This window comes from Mustelus asterias, chromosome 23 (genome assembly GCF_964213995.1).
Source record: "Mustelus asterias chromosome 23, sMusAst1.hap1.1, whole genome shotgun sequence".
Lineage (NCBI taxonomy): Eukaryota > Metazoa > Chordata > Chondrichthyes > Carcharhiniformes > Triakidae > Mustelus > Mustelus asterias.
The window spans coordinates 73461906-73483274 of record NC_135823.1 but is presented as its reverse complement, the minus strand read 5'-3'; the positions used below and the strand labels follow the sequence as shown (position 1 = coordinate 73483274).

Sequence of the window (21369 nt, the reverse complement as noted above, 5' to 3'; positions counted from 1 at the left end):
GCCGCCGCCTTTCCAGCGAAAACAATCCCAAATCCCTCAGCCTCTCCTCATAGGATCTCCCCTCCATACCAGGCAACATCCTGGTAAACCTCCTCTGCACCCTCTCCAAAGCCTCCACATCCTTCCTGTAATGTGGGGACCAGAACTGCACACAATACTCCAAGTGCGGCCGCACCAGAGTTGTGTACAGTTGCAACATAACGCTACGACTCCTAAATTCAATCCCCCTACCAATAAACGCCAAGACACCATATGCCTTCTTAACAACCTTATCTACTTGATTCCCAACTTTCAGGGATCTATGCACACATACACCTAGATCCCTCTGCTCCTCCACACTATTCAAAGTCCTCCCGTTAGCCCTATACTCAACACATCTGTTATTCCTACCAAAGTGAATTACCTCACACTTCTCCGCATTAAACTCCATCCGCCACCTCTCGGCCCAACTTTGCAACCTGTCTAAGTCTTCCTGCAAACTACGACACCCTTCCTCACTGTCTACCACACCACCGACTTTGGTGTCATCAGCAAATTTGCTAATCCACCCAACTATACCCTCATCCAGATCATTAATAAATATTACAAACAGCAGTGGCCCCAAAACAGATCCCTGAGGTACACCACTTGTAACCGCACTCCATGATGAATATTTACTATCAACCACCACCCTCTGTTTCCTATCCGCTAGCCAATTCCTGATCCAATTTCCTAGATCACCCCCAATCCCATACATCTGCATTTTCTGCAGAAGCCTACCATGGTGAACCTTATCAAACGCCTTACTAAAATCCATATATACCACGTCCACTGCCTTGCCCCCATCCACCTCCTTGGTCACTTTCTCAAAAAACTCAATAAGGTTAGTAAGGCACGACCTACCTGCCACAAAACCATGCTGACTATCACCTATCAATTCATTACTCTCCAAATAACTATAAATCCTATCCCTTATAATTTTTTCCAACATCTTGCCGACAACAGAAGTGAGACTCACCGGTCTATAATTCCCGGGGAAGTCTCTGTTCCCCTTCTTAAACAATGGGACAACATTCGCTAACCTCCAATCTTCTGGTACTATACCAGAGGCCAACGACGACCTGAAGATCAGAGCCAGAGGCTCTGCAATCACTTCTCTTGCCTCCCAGAGAATCCTTGGATAAATCCCATCCGGACCAGGGGATTTATCTATTTTCAGACCCTCCAGAATATCCTGCACATCCTCCTTATCAACTGTAATACTGTCTATTCTACTCCCTTGCAACCCAGTGTCCTCCTCCGCTATATTCATGTCCCCTTGCGTGAACACCGAAGAGAAATATTGGTTCAATGCTTCACCAATCTCCTCCGGTTCCACACATAACTTCCCTCTGCCATCTATAACTGGCCCTAAACTTGCCCTAACCAACCTTCTGTCTCACAACACCAGGTTAAAGTCCAACAGGTTTATTTGGTAGCATGAGCTTTCGGAGCCTTGCTCCTTCATCAGGTGAGTGCAGGATTTGGTTCACAAACAGGGCATGTACAGACACAAACTCAATTACAAGATAATGGTTGGAATGTGAGTCTTAACAGGTAATCAGGTCTTTACAGGTACAGACAATGCGAATGGAGAAAGGATAATTAGTTAGTCGTGGGGGTTACAGATAGTGTGACATGAACCCATGATCCCAGTTGAGGCCATCCTCATGTGCGGAACTTGGCTGTCAGTTTCTGCTCAGCGACTCTGCACTGTCGTGTGTCTTGAAGGCCGCCTTGGAGAACGCTTACCTGAAGATCAGAGACTGAATGGCCTTGACTGCTGAAGTGTTCCCAGACAGGAGGGGAACACTCCTGCCTGGTGATTGTCGAGCGTTGTCCATTCATCCGTTGTCGTAGCGTCTGCATGGTCTCGCCAATGTACCATGCCTCGGGACATCCTTTCCTGCAGCGTATCAGGTAGACAACGTTGGCCAAATCGCAAGAGTAGGTACTGTGTACCTGGTGGATGGTGTTCTCACGTGAGATGATGGCATCCGTGTCGATGATCCGGCACGTCTTGCAAAGGTTACTGTGGCAGGGTTGTGTGGTGTCATGGTCACTGTTCTCCTGAAGACTGGGTAGTTTGCTGCGTAGAATGGTCTGTTTGAAGGCAAGAAGTGGGGGTGTGGGGATGGCCTTGGCGAGATGTTCATCTTCAATGACATGTTGAAGGCTCCGGAGAAGATGTCGTAGCTTCTCCGCTCTGGGGAAGTACTGGACAACGAAGGGTACTTTGTCCGCCGTGTCCCATGTCTGTCTTCTGAGGAGGTCGATGCGGTTTTTCGATGTGGCACGTCGGAACTGTCGATCAATGAGTTGAGTGCCATATCCTGTTCTTCTGAGGGCGTCTTTCAGCGTCTGCAGGTGTCTGTTGCGATCCTCTTCATCTGAGCAGATCCTGTGTGTATGAAGGCTTGTCCGTAGGGGATGGCTTCTTTAACGTGTTTAGAGTGGAAGCTGGAGAAGTGGAACATCATGAGGTTATCCATGGGCCTGCGGTACAGTGAAGTGCTGATGTGACCGTCCTTAATGGAGATGTGTGTGACCAAGAATGCAACTGATTCTGGAGAGTAGTCCATGGGGAGATTGGGAAGGGGTTTGCGCAGGGGAGGAGAGATTGGAAAGTTTTAGATAGGAGCGTTTCGATGTGGGGGAACAGGTATGTAGGAGATCAGGTAAATAGAAATTGAAATCCTGATCTCCCTTTAACTGCTGGGTTTGTCCAATCCCTGGGAAAGCTGATCAGTGTGCAGTTTAAAATGGACGTTAAATCTGAGGCACTCTGCCTTATTATAATATTTAAATATTAAGTATTGGCTACCTGCCCCTGTCCCACCCCCAATAAAACCTTAAGGCGAGTTTGAAAAGGGTTGCTTTGAATTTGAGATTTTGCATTCCTTTTGACCCAAACTCACCTGTTTCGGGGATTTAAGATTCCGTTTGCAGGAAATGTGGCTAAAGACGGATACAAATCTAAGGCAGCCAGAAAAGTGGAAAAGAAATTGACCAATTCCGAGAAACCACGATGGGCATTAACATGGATCACCTTCAAGGGGATAAAGTCATGCTGATTAAACTTAGCTGAAATTAATTTTGAGCAAAAACTGTCTTGATTGCAAGGGTATGAAATTCTGTCGATTAGTTTTAAGTTATTTTATCTAAGCTCAATGTTTTGGGGTTTTAAAAAGTGCAGACAGTGGCAGAAGATAGCAGATTTGATTAATTACAATCTATTTTGTTGCATACAGGGTTTGGCACCAGGAAACACAAAATCTACATTGGGGATTTTTGTAACATTATTCGGTTGTAAGCTGCATTTCTCAAGCGAGTTGATGTAAAATGAGCTTTTTCAGTCGAATTATTATTAAGGTGTGTGTGTTTGAGATATTACTGGCATGTACTGCAAATACGTAAACTCAAGTGGATACCAAATCTTTTGTTTGTATATATCACAATTTGAGTAGTTAGCTGATGTCAAAACATTGAAAAGACAATTTTCATATCTCTAGGATTGTTTTGTTATTGAGTGTACATGTATTTTTAACCACAGTTTAAAGTACATCTGCTGTGTCCTGTGACATCTAACTCACCTTCACGTGATGATGTTTATTATAGAAACTAGAAGCAGGAGGAGGCCATTTGGCCCTTCGAGCTTGCTCCGCCATTCATTTTGATCATGGCTGATCATCGAATTCAATATCCTGATCCCCCTCCCCCCCCCATATCCCTTGATCCCTTGAGCCCCAAGAGCTATATCTAATTTCTTCTTGAAATCACACAACGTTTTGGCCTCAACTACTTTCTGTGGTAGTGAATTCCACACGTTCACCACCCTCTGGGTGAAGAAATTTCTCCTCACCTCAGTTCTAAAATGTTTACCCCTTATCCTCAAACTATGACCTCTGGTTCTGCACTCCCCCACCACTGGAAACATTCTTTCTGACTCTACCCTCTTCAACTCTGTTAGAATTTTATAAGTTACCTTATCATAAGAACATAAGAAATAGGAGCAGGAGTAGGCCATCTAGCCCTTCGAGCCTGCCCCACCATTCAATAAGATCATGGCTGATCTGACGTGGATCAGTACCACTTACCCGCCTGATCCCCATAACCCTTAATTCCCTTACCGATCAGGAATCCATCCATCCGCGCTTTAAACATATTCAGCAAGGTAGCCTCCACCACCTCAGTGGGCAGAGAATTCCAGAGATTCACCACCCTCTGGGAGAAGAAGTTCCTCCTCAACTCTGTCTTAAACCGACCCCCCTTTATTTTGAGGCTGTGTCCTCTAGTTTTAACTTCCTTACTAAGTGGAAAGAATCTCTCCGCCTCCACCCTATCCAGCCCCCGCATTATCTTATAAGTCTCCATAAGATCCCCCCTCATCCTTCTAAACTCCAACGAGTACAAACCCAATCTCCCCAGCCTCTCCTCATAATCCAAACCCCTCATAAAGAACAAAGAACAGTACAGCACAGGAAACAGGCCCTTCGGCCCTCCAAGCCTGTGCTGCTCCTTGGTCCAACTAGACCAATCGTTTGTATCCCTCCATTCCCAGGCTGCTCATGTGACTATCCAGGTAAGTCTTAAACGATGTCAGCGTGCCTGCCTCCACCACCCTACTTGGCAGCGCATTCCAGGCCCCCACCACCCTCTGTGTAAAAAACGTCCCTCTGATGTCTGAGTTATACTTCGCCCCTCTCAGCTTGAGCCCGTGACCCCTCGTGATCGTCACCTCCGACCTGGGAAAAAGCTTCCCACTGTTCACCCTATCTATACCCTTCATAATCTTGTATACCTCTATTAGATCTCCCCTCATTCTCCGTCTTTCCAAGGAGAACAACCCCAGTCTACCCAATCTCTCCTCATAGCTAAGACCCTCCATACCAGGCAACATCCTGGTAAACCTTCTCTGCACTCTCTCCAATGCCTCCACGTCCTTCTGGTAGTGCGGCAACCAGAACTGGACGCAGTACTCCAAATGCGGCCTAACCAGCGTTCTATACAGCTGCATCATCAGACTCCAGCTTTTATACTCTATACCCCGTCCTATAAAGGCAAGCATACCATATGCCTTCTTCACCACCTTCTCCACCTGTGTTGCCACCTTCAAGGATTTGTGGACTTGCACACCTAGGTCCCTCTGTGTTTCTATACTCCTGATGACTCTGCCACTTATTGCATAACTCCTCCCTACATTATTTCTTCCAAAATGCATCACTTCGCATTTATCCGGATTAAATTCCATCTGCCACCTCTCCGCCCAATTTTCCAGCCTATCTATATCCTGCTGTATTGCCCGACAATGCTCTGCGCTATCCGCAATTCCAGCCATCTTTGTGTCATCCGCAAACTTGCTGATTACACCAGTTACACCTTCTTCCAAATCATTTATATATATCACAAATAGCAGAGGTCCCAGTACAGAGCCCTGCGGAACACCACTGGTCACAGACCTCCAGCCGGAAAAAGACCCTTCGACCACTACCCTCTGTCTCCTATGGCCAAGCCAGTTCTCCACCCATCGAGCCACTTCTCCTTGTATCCCATGAGCCTTAACCTTCTTAACCAACCTGCCATGTGGGACTTTGTCAAATGCCTTACTGAAATCCATATAGACGACATCCACGGCCCTTCCTTCATCAACCGTTTTTGTCACTTCCTCAAAAAACTCCACCAAATTTGTAAGGCACGACCTCCCTCTTACAAAACCATGCTGTCTGTCACTAATGAGATTGTTCCATTCTAAATGCACATACATCCTGTCTCTAAGAATCCTCTCCAACAACTTCCCTACCACGGACGTCAAGCTCACCGGCCTATAATTTCCTGGGTTATCCCTGCTACCCTTCTTAAACAACGGGACCACATTCGCTATCCTCCAATCCTCAGGGACCTCACCCGTGTCCAAAGAAGCGACAAAGATTTCCGTCATCTCCGGTATCAACCTGGTGAACCTTCTCTGCACTCCCTCCAATGCCAATATATCCTTCCTCATATAAGGGGACCAATACTGCACACAGTATTCCAGCTGCGGCCTCACCAATGCCCTGTACAGGTGCATCAAGACATCCCTGCTTTTATATTCTATCCCCCTCGCAATATAGGCCAACATCCCATTTGCCTTCTTGATCACCTGTTGTACCTGCAGACTGGGCTTTTGCGTCTCATGCACAAGGACCCCCAGGTCCCTTTGCACGTAGCATGTTTTAATTTGTTTCCATTGAGATAGTAATCCCATTTGTTATTATTTCCTCCAAAGTGTATAACCTCGCATTTATCAACGTTATACTCCATTTGCCATATCCTCGCCCACTCACTCAGCCTGTCCAAATCTCTCTGCAGATCTTCTCCGTCCTCCACACGATTCACTTTTCCACTTATCTTTGTGTCGTCTGCAAACTTCGTCACCCTACACTCCGTCCCCTCCTCCAGATCATCTATATAAATGGTAAATAGTTGCGGCCCGAGTACCGATCCCTGCGGCACGCCACTAGTTACCTTCCTCCAACCGGAAAAACACCCATTTATTCCGACTCTTTGCTTCCTGTCGGATAGCCAGTCCCCAATCCACTTTAACACACTACCCCCAACTCCGTGTGCCCTAATCTTCTTCAGCAGCCTTTTATGGGGCACCTTATCAAACGCCTTTTGGAAATCCAAAAACACCGCATCCACCGGTTCTCCTCCATCAACCGCCCTAGTCACATCTTCATAAAAATCCAACATGTTCGTCAAGCAGGACTTTCCCCTCATGAATGCATGCTGCGTCTGATTGATCGAACCATTTCTATCCAGATGCCCTGCTATCTCCTCTTTAATAATGGATTCCAGCATTTTCCCTACTACAGACGTTAAGCTGACCGGCCTATAGTTACCCGACTTTTGTCTCCTTCCTTTTTTAAACAGCGGCGTAACATTAGCCGTTTTCCAATCAACCGGCACTACCCCAGAATGCAACGAGTTTTGATAAATAATCACTAACGCATCCACTATTACCTCTGACATTTCTTTCAATACCCTGGGATGCATTCCATCCGGGCCCAGGGACTTGTTCACCTTCAGTCCCATTAGTCTACCCAGCACTGCCTCTCTGGTAACATTAATTGTATTAAGTATTTCTCCTGCTGCCAACCCTCTATCGTTAATATTTGGCAAACTATTTGTGTCCTCCACCGTGAAGACCGACACAAAAAACTTATTTAAAGACTCAGCCATATCCTCATTTCCCACTATTAACTCCCCCCTCTCGTCCTCCAAGGGTCCAACATTCACTCTAGCCACTCTATTCCTTTTTATATATTTATAAAAACTTTTACTATCATTTTTTATATTAATTGCTAGCCTAGCTTCATAGTCTATCCTTCCTTTCTTTATCGCTTTCTTAGTCTCTCTTTGTTGTTTCTTAAATTTTTCCCAATCACTTGTTTCTCCACTATTTTTGGCCACTCTGTACGCAGCTGTTTTTATTTTAATACTCCTTTATTTCCTTCGTTATCCACGGCCGGTTCTCCCTTTTCTTACAATCCTTGTTTTTTGCTGGAATATATTTTTGCTGAGAACCGAAAAGGATCTCCTTAAAAATCCTCCACTGTTCCTCAGCTATCCTACCTGCCAGCCTGCTCTCCCAGTCTACCTTAGCCAATTCATCCCTCATCCTATCATATTTCCCTCTGTTCAAACAGAGGACACTGGTTTGGGACCAAACTTTCTCCTCTTCCATCTGAATCAGAAATTGACCATATTGTGGTCACTAGACCCAAGAGGGTCCTTCACAATAAGATCCTTAATTCTACCTACCTCGTTACACAATACCAGATCCAAAATAGCTCGTTCCCTCGTCGGTTCCGTAACATGCTGTTCAAGGAAACTATCCCGACAGCATTCTAAGAACTCTTCCTCCATTCCACCCTTACCGACTTGAGTCTGCCAGTCAATGTGCATGTTGAAGTCCCCCATGATTATTGCCGTTCCGTTTTTACACGCATCCCTTATCTGCTTGTTTATAGCCCTCCCTACCTCAACATTATTATTTGGGGGCCTATATACCACACCTACTAGTGTCTTTCTCCCTCTACTATTCCTCATCTCTACCCATAATGATTCCACGTTTTGTTCCTCAGAGCCTATGTCATCCCTCAGTACTACCCTGATATTATCTCTTATTAATAGCGCGACCCCACCACCTTTTCCTTCCTGTCTATTCTTCCTAAACGCCTGATACCCCTGGATATTCATCTCCCAGTCCTGGTCACCTTTCAGCCACGTTTCTGTAATGGCCACTAGATCGTACCCACTTGTGCTGATTTGCACCATCAACTCATTTACCTTGTTCCGAATGCTTCGTGCATTCAGGCAAAGTGTCCTTATTCCAGCTTTTATCTGGACCCGCTTTGATGAGTCGCGAACACCCTCTCCCTCTACTCCCTTATCTAAATTACCGCCTTCATTCACTTGCACCCTCTCCTCTACCATTAATTTTGTAATTCCCCTTACCCCTGCATCCTCCCCCCCATCAATTAGTTCCTTGATCCTAGTCAACTCTTCTAGCTCTCCTAGCCATGAGCCTGGCCTTTCCCAATCATGGCATCTACAGTGCAGAAGGAAGCCATTTGGCCCATCAAGTCTGCACTGACAACTATTCCACCCAGGCCCTATCCCCGTAACCCCACATATTTACAGTTATAATCCCCCTGACACTACTGTACAAAACTCTGGTGCAGCCGCATTATTGTACAAAACTCTGGTGCGGCCGCATTTGGAGTATTGCGTACAGTTCTGGTCGCCATATAATAGGAAAGATGTGGAAGTGTTGGAAAGGGTGCAGAGGAGATTTACCAGGATGTTGCCTGGTATGGTGGGAAAGGCTGAGGGGCTTGAGGTTGTTTTCATTAGAGAGAAGAAGGTTAAGAGGTGACTTAATAGAGGCATACAAGATGATCAGAGGATTAGATAGGGTGGATAGTGAGAGCCTTTTTCCTCTGATGGTGTTGGCTAGCACGAGGGGACATAGCTTTAAATTGAGGGGTGATAGATATAGGACAGATGTTAGAGGTAGGTTCTTTACTCAGAGAGTAGTAAGGGCGTGGAATGCCCTGCCTGCAGCAGTAGTGGAGTCGTCAACATTAAGAGCATTCAAATGGTTATTGGATAAACATGTGGATGATATTGGAATAGTGTAGATTAGAGGGGCTTTAGATTGGTACCACTGGTCGGTGCAACATCGAGGGCCGAAGGGCCTGTACTGCGCTGTAATGTTCTATGTTCTAAGGGGCAATTTAGCATGGTCAGTCAACCTAATCTGCACATCTTTGGACTGTGGGAGGAAATTGGAGCACTCAGAGGAAACCCACACTGGGAGAATGTGCAAACTCCACACAGACAGTGACCTAAGCTGGGAAACAAACCCGGGTCATAACATAAGAACTAGGAGCAGGAGTAGGCCATCTGGCCCCTCGAGCCTGCTCCGCCATTCAATAAGATCATGGCTGATCTTTTCATGGACACAGCTCCACTTACCCGCCCGCTCACCATAACCCTTAATTCCTTTACTGTTCAAAAATGTATCTATCCTTGCCTTAAAAACATTCAATGAGGTAGCTTCAACTGCTTCACTGAGCAGGGAATTCCACAGATCCACAACCCTTTGTGTGAAGAAGTTCCTCCTCAACTCAGTCCTAAATCTGCTTCCCCTTATTTTGAGGCTATGCCCCCTAGTTCTAGTTTCACCCATCAGTGGAACAACTTTCCTGCTTCTATCTTATCTATTCCCTTCATAATCTTATATGTTTCTATAAGATCTCCCCTCATTCTTCTGAATTCCATTGAGTATAGCCCCAGTCTACTGAGTCTCTCCTCATAAACCAACCCCCTCCGGAATCATCCTAGTGGATCTCCTCTGCACCCCCTCCAGTGCCAGTATATTCTTTCTCAAGTAAGGAGACCAAAACTGTACACAGTACTCCAGGTGTGGCCTCACCAGCACCTTGTACAGCTGCAACAGAACCTTGTTGTTTTTAAACTCCATCCCTCGAGCAATGAAGGACAAAATTCCATTTGCCTTCTTAATTACCTGCTGCACCTGCAAACCAACTCCTTGTGATTCTTGCACAAAGACACCCAGGTCTCTCTGCACAGCAGCATGCTGCAATTTTTACCATTTGAATAATAGTCCATTTTGCTGTTATTCCTACCAAAATGGATGACCTCACATTTCCCAACATTGTACTCCATCTGCCAGACCCTCGCCCACTCAAACTATCTATATCCCTTTGCAGACTTTCAGAATCCTCTGCACACTTTGCTCTGCCACCCATCTTAGTGTCATCTGCGAATTTTGACACACTACACTTGGTCCCCAACTCCAAATCATCTATGTGAATCGTAAACAATTGCGGTCCCGACACTGATCCCTGAGGCACACCCACTAGTCACTGATCGCCAACCAGAAAAACACCCATTTACCCCCACTCTTTGCTTTCTGTTAGTTAACCAATCCTCTATCCATGCTAGTACATTACCCGTAACATCGTGCACCTTTATCTTATGTAGCAGTCTTTGGTGCGGCACCTTGTCAAATACCTTCTGGAAATCCAGATACACCACATCCACAGGTTCCTCATTGTCCACTGCACATGCAATGTTCTCAAAGAATTCCACCAAATTAGTCAAACATGACCTTCCCTTCATGAACCCATGCTGCGTCTTACCAATGGGACAATTTATATCCAGATGTCTCACTATTTCTTCCTTGATAGATTCAAGCATTTTCCCTACTACAGAAGTTAAGCTAACCAGCCTATAAGTTACCTGCCTTTTGTCTACCTCCTTTTTTAAACAGTGGCATCACTGTTTTCCAATCTGCGGGAACCACCCCAGAGTTCAGCGAACTTTGGTAAATTACCACTAGTGCATTTGCTATTTCTCCCGCCATCTCTTTTAGTACCCTGGGATGCATTCCATCAGGACCAGGAGACTCGTCTACCTTTATCCCCATTAACTTGCCCAACACTACCTCTTTCGTGATAATGATAGTTTCTAGGTCCTCACCTGCCATCGCCTTCCTGTCATCAATTTTTGGCATGTTATTTGTGTCTTCCACTGTGAAGACCGACACAAAATACCTGTTCAATGCGTCAGCCATTTTCTCATTTCCAGTTATTACATCCCCCTTCTCATCCTCTAAAGGAGCAATGTTTACTGGGTCCCTGGCGCTGTGAGGCAGCGGTGCTAGGCGCTGTGAGGCAGCGGTGCTAACCACTGTGCCACCGTGCCGCCCATTGCAGGGATAAGAAATTTCCACCTTTTGGCAGCTTTCTAAGTTTTCAGTATGGAATTCTACCCTCGGCCTTTCCAGTTGGTGTGCTTGACCTGAATTTCAGGGTCTAATTAGCTGATCCCTGAAGACTGCGATGTCCAAGGCAAATCCGTGAACTACAGAGTGGGGAGCCCCATCACACTTCATGTCTGGACTCAAATGCGAACCTGGCTGGCCCTGCAGGGGGGTGGGGGGCAGTCTGTTTCTGACTCCTTGGTGGAGCCATGGAGCCCAGCGCTTGGCTGATTGTAATGAATGGGTGCCAGGTTTCAGTGTTCAGGGCTTGTGGGGCCCCTCATGTTGTAAGGCTGGAAATTGGTCAGGTTTCCAAATGAGCCATTGATTTGGGGAGAGGGGCTGTTGAGTGTAGGGGTTTGGGGGGGGGGAGGGTGCTGGGTGTGTGTGTGTGGGGCGGGGTTTGGGAGGGGCTGGGTGGGGGTGCAGTTTGGGGAAGGAGTTGGGTTTGGGGAGGGGGCTTTGCTTCACATGTATAAAGCCTTGTTCTGTTATTAATGTTACGATTCGGTTCGGGGCGATTAACATTTAAAGAGAAATCCAAACATCCCATTTTAACCAATTGATACCCAGCAGGATTTCACTGTTTCTGGCCAAAAGCAGACTGTCTTGTTAGATTTGTTTCTGTACAATATAAGCACTGTTGACAATATGGTTTATAACTATGTATGTTATGCACTCTGGTTTACCTCTTAGTTCCCCAAGAATTCTCTTATAAAACACATTAGTCTTAAAAGTCGTTTACATCTGTATGGATCACCTCTGGAGAATTCCCCTCCACTCTTGTTATTCTCAGAGGTAAAACTTTAATTTGCCATCCCTTAACTGTGGATACCCAGTGCCTTGTTCTGGTTACTTTCCAATACTTCCAAGCTACTTCAGCTGATTATTTTCTTTTGCAATAAGACGATATTGGGATCACTGTAGATTCACCCACTAGTTTCAGACAGGGCAGTCTCCCAGCTTCCGCATCCTCATAAGATTCAAAATAAGATTAAGCTTTGCCCATAGTCCACACAGTCAATTATGAAATTAGTGCTTTACTCTGCTTACAGTGCAGGTCTCTCTAACTGTTATTTATTCTGGCTAACTTCGCTTGGTGAGTTGCAAACCATATGAGGTCCAAACTGCGATTAAAAACCCCTCTCTGAATAACCAAATAAATTGAAACCAGAGAACCCTCCTAAGCTCCACCCATCGACACAGTGGCTGAGTCTGCTCTGAAGCTAATTACCCCTAATCTACAATTTCTCCAGCTAAGTGAGACCACTTGCTGTTATTTAGCTCTTATCACTTCTAATCTGATTCTGTTAAATGTGGGTAACGCACTGAACTGCCATTTCTTTAGGTGTTCTGGCAATCACTAAAGCCCAGCATTTTAATTACTTTACCGCCACAATAATCTTCCCAGAATTGAACATTTCCTTTAAAACAGTGACTTGAACTCAATGTTCACAAGGGTACAGACTTCAATCCTGAATTACACACCTTGACTGTGCTGAATGCTCAGGTCACTTTGGTGATTAGATCCAATTGCAGTGGTCCCACAGACATGATGATAATAGAAGGTAAACAAAGGGAAAACTAACTTTCCACCCACTTAACCTCGAATAATTTTACCTATTTGAAATGGTCTAGAAACATTTGTGCTTCACTACAGAAGGTGTAAAGCTCTGTAATTACATGAATCCGTCTCAAAGAAAGACATGTCTTTGGCTTTAACTAAGGTGCATAAAACCACACTTGGTGCTGTCACTAGAGTGGCAATGATTTGTGTTTGTTTGACTTTATCTCTTGTACTCTATATCCCTGCTTATAAAAACAAGGATCCCAATGATTATTTTAATGACTCACGCCAAATTGTCCTTTATCTTAAAAAGAATCTTAAGTCTCTTTGTTCTCTGTGAGATGTTAGTTTGCTATATATATGTTATCTTGTTATTTATCCTCCCAAAATGCATTGCCTCTCCGTGGTATATTTATTCTGAGGTTCTATCTGCTCAACTTACTAAGAATTAATGGAACCTTATTCAACAATAGTTTCACAAGGGAAACTGTGATTATCTTAAATTTATATTCAGTTACTGTCTTGCTCTCCTGTGAAAAGGTCCACCACTGCTTACATGCAGGAATTAATCCATGTTCACAGTGCTGAGTGATCTTGGATCTATAGCAGGCTATCCCTTAAGCATTGCAGTTCATTTGTGTGAGAAATATCAGGAAAAAGGCAAAACAAGAATCGGCCGGCAGTGACCATGCAGCTACAAGTCCCAATTTTAATCTGACCGATACAGTGAGAGCCCAGTTCACGCCCAACTTGTTTTACACCCCATTGACTTCACATTCCTTCTGGTAATTGACCCTAGGGACTTGTAATGATGCTGAGATTCCATCTACACTGGATGACAATCAGCAGCATCAAGGCTAATTTTCCCCCTTCCATCACAGGCTGAGTAAATTCAACATGGAACTTTTAATATTGTAAACGGCTGAGAGACTAACTGAGCCACTGGAAAAGTCTGCAGCTCTTACTGTCTAATCTGCAAATTAATATATTCAAATCAGTAGACTGGTCTGAGCTGTAAAATGTTTCTTCTTCTGCATTAATTTTGGATGCAGTAGGGTTGATTTTAACTTTCCAAATTGAGGTTAATGGGCAGTAATGACCTCAAACTGAGGTCAGTAAACTTACTACAGCATTAACGGCAGCGATTAAGCTTTGCCACTTTGAGCAGTCGAATGCTTTGCTGTATCAGGTGATGGGCTGCTTTTAATAATAGTCCTGTGATTTATATCTAATTCCTATTTTAGGATCAGATTGGTTGGAACATGTCCAATATGTTCTCATAGCTTAACTGACAATCGTCTAGAAGGCCTTGTAAATGTTACAGTGTCTATTCTGAGATCTCTCTGTTCAACCGACTAAGGAAGTTCCTGGGGCTGGAAGGAGCATCTCCAGATCCTGAGCTCCCTCCGTATTGTGTCCTCCGCTTTTACCTTGCCCGTGCTCCATTGCATTGGCATATTTGCTTGATGTACAGGGATTTTTAGTTCCATCGAAGTGAGATTGAAACATCAAGATGGTTCCAGCTTCTTCCCCCACACAATGGCTCACTCCAGCTGTTAGCTTACTCCTTAAAACAATCCCAAATGTGTTTCCTACATTGTAACTTCCAGAAATGACTAGTCCATTAATGAAGAGACGATAAACCTAGGATGCTAAGCATTGGATATTTTGGAATATTGCAGCCTTTAAAGCCTCTTTATATTCACCTCATTTTTCTGTTCCCTGCAGTGTACGGGTACGCAATGGGACACAGCCACGTTTGAGTCTACGGAGCAGAAAAATAAATTCTTGAGACTTATGGGTGGTTTTAAATCGTCAAATCCACCTCAATCATCGAGTTCTGGGAAGCACAACATGGCACTTAACAGGGACCAAGAAGAAAAATTTAACCGGACTCTGCAGAATGAATTTGACAGAGCGCTGAACCTTCGGCAAAATCGCGGGATCGGACTGGGTTTCATCCCTTTATCAAGTCAAAGCAACAAGACATTTTTTATAGATAAGCATGCCTCAAGATCAACGAAGTTTGATTTTGATTAGAAGACAAAATGAACCAATCTCAGCACAGATTTTGCTTCAAAAAAAAGAAATACTCTAGAGTGAGGTATTGAAGGAGTGACCTTCCATCGTTCTCTTCCTGTTTAGGAGTTACACGCTTGTATAAATGGAGCTGAATAAAACATGCTGGGTTCAGCCGTTTGCTTTAGTCTGATCCAAGCCCGTCAAAGTGTAATTCAGATCTGAAGTGCAGCAATTACTCCCAAAATCAGTAGTGCAACTGGAACCCAGACTTGATGGCATTTTTGTCAGTTCAGGATTGGATTTCACATTGAACGAAGGGCTGGACCTGTCCTGATCGAATGGATTGAATGCCGATTGGCACAGCTTTATTTATATATTTCCTGTAACTTTATTTTTCTATCTTACATTTGCTTCTAATCCGATAGAACCGTTACTTTCATTTTCTCATGTCGACCGTATTTTTATCTGGATAATAAATGCAAAAAGGATAATAAAAATCCGCCTAGTGCAGTTTAGTAACTTTCTCAGATGGAAAGTTTACAGATTTTTCATGAAATGAAAAAGAAACAAAATCAATAAAAGAAACGGTGATTTTAAACGGATGAAAATTCTGTCAGCGACATGAGCACCAAGAGGATTCAATTTCAGTTCCTTAGTTTAAAATGTCTGTTCAGTCTAACTGCCTTTTCTCTTCACATAAGAAGAAACTTTGGATGAGAAATTAGGTTCCAGTCATTACTCTGCTAAAACAGCAGTGTTTTGTCTGAGTTGCAGGGTGCCTCAATTATATCCATTGCCCAGTTTGCTCTGTGTCCCAGGAGGTGGCCAGTTTCATGGGATTGCCCTGAGCATATGGTGGAACAAAATGGGCAAGGTGTTCACTCTCAGCCCGCCAAGAGGATTAGCAGTGCTCCTTCTGGAACCACGACAGTATTGCCAGCCCCCTCCCCAGGATCTAGCCAAGGACTGCTGCTTGCTTCATCGTTGATCAAGTTGCCTGGTGTCTTTTCAATTGGATCAACAGTTCGATGGAATTTTGCCCAAGCTTCAACTTCTGGTGCACACGGAGCCAAAATTAAACCGCACTTTCCACCACAATGATTGAGTTTAATTTCCGTATCAAATTAATGAGCCTTTCTCCAAGGTACCGCACACAGATTTAAATATTTGCAGCAGAAGGTGTCATTAAACTGATATGTATTTTAAATTCTAAAATTGGGTTGGTTGAAATTTGTTTCTGAAAGTCAGATCAGTTAGCAGTAAATTTCAATTATTTGGTATGGTTTTATATGCTTGTTTAGCTATCCTAAATCTTGAATCTAAATTTGCATCATTGCTATTTTATAAATGCCAGTTGAAAAGCCAAGGCCAATGGATCCAAGACGACTTCTGTCCAAACTCCAGTTATTTTTTTCTCTTGCCAAGGACACAATTCAAAGTAATAGAGCAAAATACTGCGGATGCTGGAAATCTTACATAAAAACAAAGTGCTGGAAAAACTCAACAGGTCTGGCAGGATCCGTGGGAAGAGAAGCAGACGGCCGGATTGTCTGGCCTCTCATGCAGCTGGATTCTCCAGTCTAGCTGCAGTGAACGGACACTCGGCTGAGTGCCAAATCCTCCGTCCTCGTTGACAGCGGCGGTGGGGTGTAAACAGCCAGAAAATTCCAGCCAAAGTGTTTCTCCACAGATGCTGCCTGGCTGAAGTTTTTCCAGCATTTTCTATATGCAGATTGATGTGATAACCCCTCCCAAGTGACAATTCCTCACGTAAGTTTTAACGGTGTATCGAAAGATTATTGAAATCCAGAGATATCACAGTGAGGAGCCAAACTGTTGTCACGGGATGTTATTGTATGCACATTTCCCGTGAGTTATTGGATTGAAATTGGGAGGAACCTGGGCTGATTTCTTGCTTTCTCTGTTGCCTAACTCAAGGTTCTGAAGTCAACTTTTTATTTCTTTCATGGGATGTGGGTGTTGCTGGCCTAGGCCAGCATTATTGCCCCTTGAGAAGGTGGTGAATCGCTGCAGTCCCTGAGGTGTAGGTACATCTACAGTGCTGTCAGGGAGGGAGTTCCAGGATTTTGACCCAGTGACAGTGAAGGGATGGTGATATATTTCCAAGTCAGGCTGGTGAGTGGCTTGGAGGGGAACCTCCAGGTGCTGGTGTTCCCATGTATCTGCTGCCCTTATCCTTCTTAGTGGTAGAGCTTACAAGTTTGGAAGGTGCTGCCTAAGGAGGCTTGGTGAGTTTCTGCAATGCATCTTGTAGATGGTACACACTGCTGCCACTGTGCTTTGTTGGTGGAGGGATTGAATGCTTATGGATGAGGGTCCAATCAAATGCCTGCTTTGTCTTCGATCGTGTAAAGCTCCTTGAGGAAATGAAGCTGGGCAAGTGGATGAAGTAGCAGTGGGAGCATTTTGGAAGTAGTGACCATAATATAGTTAAATTTAGCATCATAATGGAAAAGGACAAAGACAGAATAGGAGTAAAAATTGTTAATCGGAGGAGGACTAATTTTACAAAGCTGAGAAATGAGCTGGAGAGAGTGGACAGGACACAGCGATTAGAAGAAAAACTGTCAAAGCAGTGGAAGGCATTCAAAGGCAAAATTCTACCGACACAGTTTAGACATCCCCACAAAGGAAAAGGGAAGGTACAGTGATGGAGGTTATCCTCAACGTGAAGGTGAGATTTTTGTCTCCATAAGGAATCTGTAATAGGCAGATTAGTGAGGATGAGGTCCCCAAAGGTAGGTCTAGACGTAGGTCTAGAGTCTAAAACTAGAGGGCATAGGTTTAAGATGAGAGGGGAAAGATACAAAAGGGTCCAGAGGGACAATTTTTTCACACAGGATGGTGAGTGCCTGGAACAAGCTGCCAGAGATAGGAGTAGAAGCGGGTACAATTTTAAAATTTAAAAAGCATTTAGACAGTTACATGGGTAAGATGGATATAAGGAATATGGGCCAAATGCGGGCAACTGGGACTAGCTTAGGTGTTTAAAAAAAGGGTGGCATGGACAAGTTGGGCCAAAGGGCCTGTTTCTGTGCTGTAAACCTCTATGACTCTCTTTTCTTGTTGGTTCCCTCACTGCTGTCCTGCCACATCCAGCTGTGAATGGTGGTGAAAAATTGTACAACTCACTGGAGGAGGCGGCCCCACAAATATCCCCATTCTCAATGATGGAGGAGCCGAGCTCATCTGCGTAACCATCTTCAGCTGTCAGTGGCAACTGGATGATCCATCTCGGTCTCCATCTGCCGCAATGCCAGTCTAGAACAAAGAACAAAGAACAATACAGCACAGGAACAGGCCCTTCGGCCCTCCAAGCCCGCGCCGCTCCCCGGTCCAGGAATGAATCCTGAATCCAGGATCCCCGCCCAATTTTCCAGCCTATCTACATACCAATATCCTATCCACCGAGCTGTCCCTCACAGCTACGATGCTTTGTTCATTACAACCTATTAACTCACCCCCACCCCCCCATTCCAGACCATGTGATCTCCAGGGAGAGGCGAAAACCCAGAGTGAAAAACCCCAGGGCCAATATGGGGAAAAAAAAATCTGGGAAATTCCTCTCCGATCCCCTGAGGCGATCGAAACGAGTCCAGGAGATCACAATGGCCCTGATCGGAAAATGCTTCCCAACCCTAGTCATTTCCACTTCCACGAACACCATATGAATTCCCTGCCCCCGAGACAGGTTCCCAACTATCCGCAGTCTCGCTCTGTACTGGCACCAGCAAGATGATCATAGAATGAAGCCTTGAAACGAGAAACAAGGAACAATTAGCCCGCGCCGCTCCCTGGTCCAAACTAGACCACTCTTTTGTATCCCTCCATTCCCACTCCGTTCATATAGCTGTCTAGATAAGTCTTAAACGTTCCCAGTGTGTCCGCCTCCACCACCTTGCCCGGCAACACATTCCAGGCCCCCACGACCCTCTGTGTGAAATATGTCCTTCTGATATCTATGTTAAACCTCCCCCCCTTCACCTTGAACCTATGACCCCTCGTGAACGTCACCACCGACCCGGGGAAAAGCTTCCCACCGTTCACCCTATCCATGCCTTTCATAATTTTATACACCTCTATTAAGTCTCCCCTCATCCTCCGTCTTTCCAAGGAGAACAACCCCAGTTTCCCCAATCTCTCCTCATAACCAAGCCCCTCCATACCAGGCAACATCCTGGTAAACCTCCTCTGTACTCTCTCCAAAGCCTCCACGTCCTTCTGGTAGTGTGGCGACCAGAACTGGACGCAGTATTCCAAATGCGGCCGAACCAACGTTCTATACATCTGCAACATCAGACCCCAACTTTTATACTCTATGCCCCGTCCTATAAAGGCAAGCATGCCATATGCCTTCTTCACCACCTTCTCCACCTGTGACGTCACCTTCAAAGATCTGTGGACTTGCACACCCAGGTCCCTCTGCGTCTCTACACCCTTTATGGTTCTTCCATTTATCGTGTAGCTCCTCCCTACATTATTCCCACCAAAATGCATCACTTCGCATTTATCAGGATTGAACTCCTTCTGCCATTTCCTTGCCCAAATTTCCAGCCTATCTATATCCTTCTGTAGCCTCTGACTATATTCCTCACTGTCTGCAAGTCCTGCCAGTTTTGTGTCGTCCGCAAACTTACTGATCACCCCAGTTACTCCTTCTTCCAGATCATTTATATAAATCACAAACAGCAGAGGTCCCAATACAGAGCCCTGCGGTACACCACTAGTCACAGGCCTCCAGCCGGAAAAAGACCCTTCCACTACCACCCTCTGTCTTCTATGACCAAGCCAGTTCTCCACCCATCTAGCCACCTCCCCCTTTATCCCATGGGATCCAACCTTTTTCACTAGCCTACCATGAGGGACTTTGTCAAACGCTTTACTAAAGTCCATATAGACAACATCCACGGCCCTTCCTTCGTCAACCATTTTGGTCACTTCTTCAAAAAACACCACTAGGTTAGTGAGGCATGACCTCCCTCTCACAAAACCATGTTGACTATCGTTAATGAGTTTATTCCTTTCTAAATGCGCATACATCCTATCTTTAAGAATCTTCTCCAACAACTTCCCCACCACGGACGTCAAGCTCACCGGCCTATAATTACCCGGGTTATCCTTCCTACCCTTCTTAAATAACGGGACCACATTGGCTATCCTCCAATCCTCTGGGACCTCACCTGTGTCCAGTGACGAGACAAAGATTTGCGTCAGAGGCCCAACGATTTCACCTCTCGTCTCCCTGAGCAGCCTTGGATAGATTCCATCAGGCCCTGGGGATTTGTCAGTCTTTATATTCTCTAACAAACCTAACACTTCCTCCTTTGTAATGGAGATTTTCTCCAACGGTTCAACACTCCCCTCCGAGACACTCCCAGTCAACACATCCCTCTCCTTTGTGAATACCGACGCAAAGTATTCATTTAGGATCTCCCCTACCTCTTTGGGCTCCAAGCATAAGTCCCCACTTTTGTCCCTGAGAGGTCCGATTTTTTTTTAGTAGCAATGGCCAGATCCTAAAGGACAATGTGGTCTGTCATGGGGCTATTGAGCCACTCTTGGTGATGGACATTGAAATCCCCCACCCAGAGTACATTCTGCACTGTTGCCACACTCAGTGCTTCCCCCAAGTGGTGGTCAACATGGAGTGCTGCTTCATCAGCTATGGGGGGGACAGTACATGGTAATCAGCAAGAAGGTTCCTTCCCTATGTTTAACCTGGTGCCACGAGACTAATGTTGATGTTTTCTCCCAGGGCAACTCACACCCGCCTGTATACCACTATACCACCACCTCTGCTGGGTCTGTCTTGCCAGTGGGTCAGGGCATACCGGGAAATGGTGATGATGGTGCCTGGGACATTATCTGACTAATTGCTGGACTGGTCTGAGACAGTGCTCCCAATTTTGGCACAAGCCTCCAGCTATGTGGTGGCAGAGTGGTTAGCACTGCTGCCTCACAGCACCAGGGACCTGGATTTGATTCCCGGCTTGGGTCACTGTCTGTGGAGTCTGTACGTTCTCCCCATGTCTGCGTGGATTTCCTTCGGGTGCTCCAGGTTCCTCCCACCAAAGATGTGTCAGGATTGGCTATGCTAAATTGCCCCTTAGTGTCAGGTGGACTAGCTGTAGTAATTGCATGGGGTTATGGAGGTAGGGCCTGGCTGGGGTTGTAGTTGGTACAGACTTGATGGGCCGAATGGACCCCTTTGGCACTGTATGATTCTATGTTCTATTAGGACGAGAATCTTGCAGGGTCAACTGGGCTGAATTTGCTGTTAAATAGAACATAGAACAGTACAGCACAGAACAGGCCCTTCGGCCCACGATGTTGTGCCGAGCTTTATCTGAAACCAAGATCAAGCTATCCCACTCCCTATCATCCTGGTGTGCTCCATGTGCCTATC

General features: G+C 45.3%; 1 protein-coding gene across 9 annotated transcripts in view; it reads left to right on the top strand.

The window, feature by feature from the left end:
- Positions 1-16154, top strand: part of LOC144510889 (uncharacterized) — a 52199-nt gene extending 36045 nt beyond the window's left edge. For 5 of the 9 annotated variants that reach the window (XM_078240948.1, XM_078240943.1, XM_078240945.1 and 2 more), the window contains one exon: positions 14649-16153. In XM_078240948.1, coding sequence (XP_078097074.1) covers positions 14649-14960 — 312 coding nt within the window. In that variant the 3' untranslated portion in view covers positions 14961-16153. Of the gene's footprint in view, positions 1-3269; positions 3391-14648 lie in introns of all 9 variants that reach the window. The other 4 variants (XM_078240939.1, XM_078240940.1, XM_078240941.1 and 1 more) reach the window with 2 other exon arrangements.
- The last annotated feature ends 5215 nt before the right edge of the window (positions 16155-21369 follow it).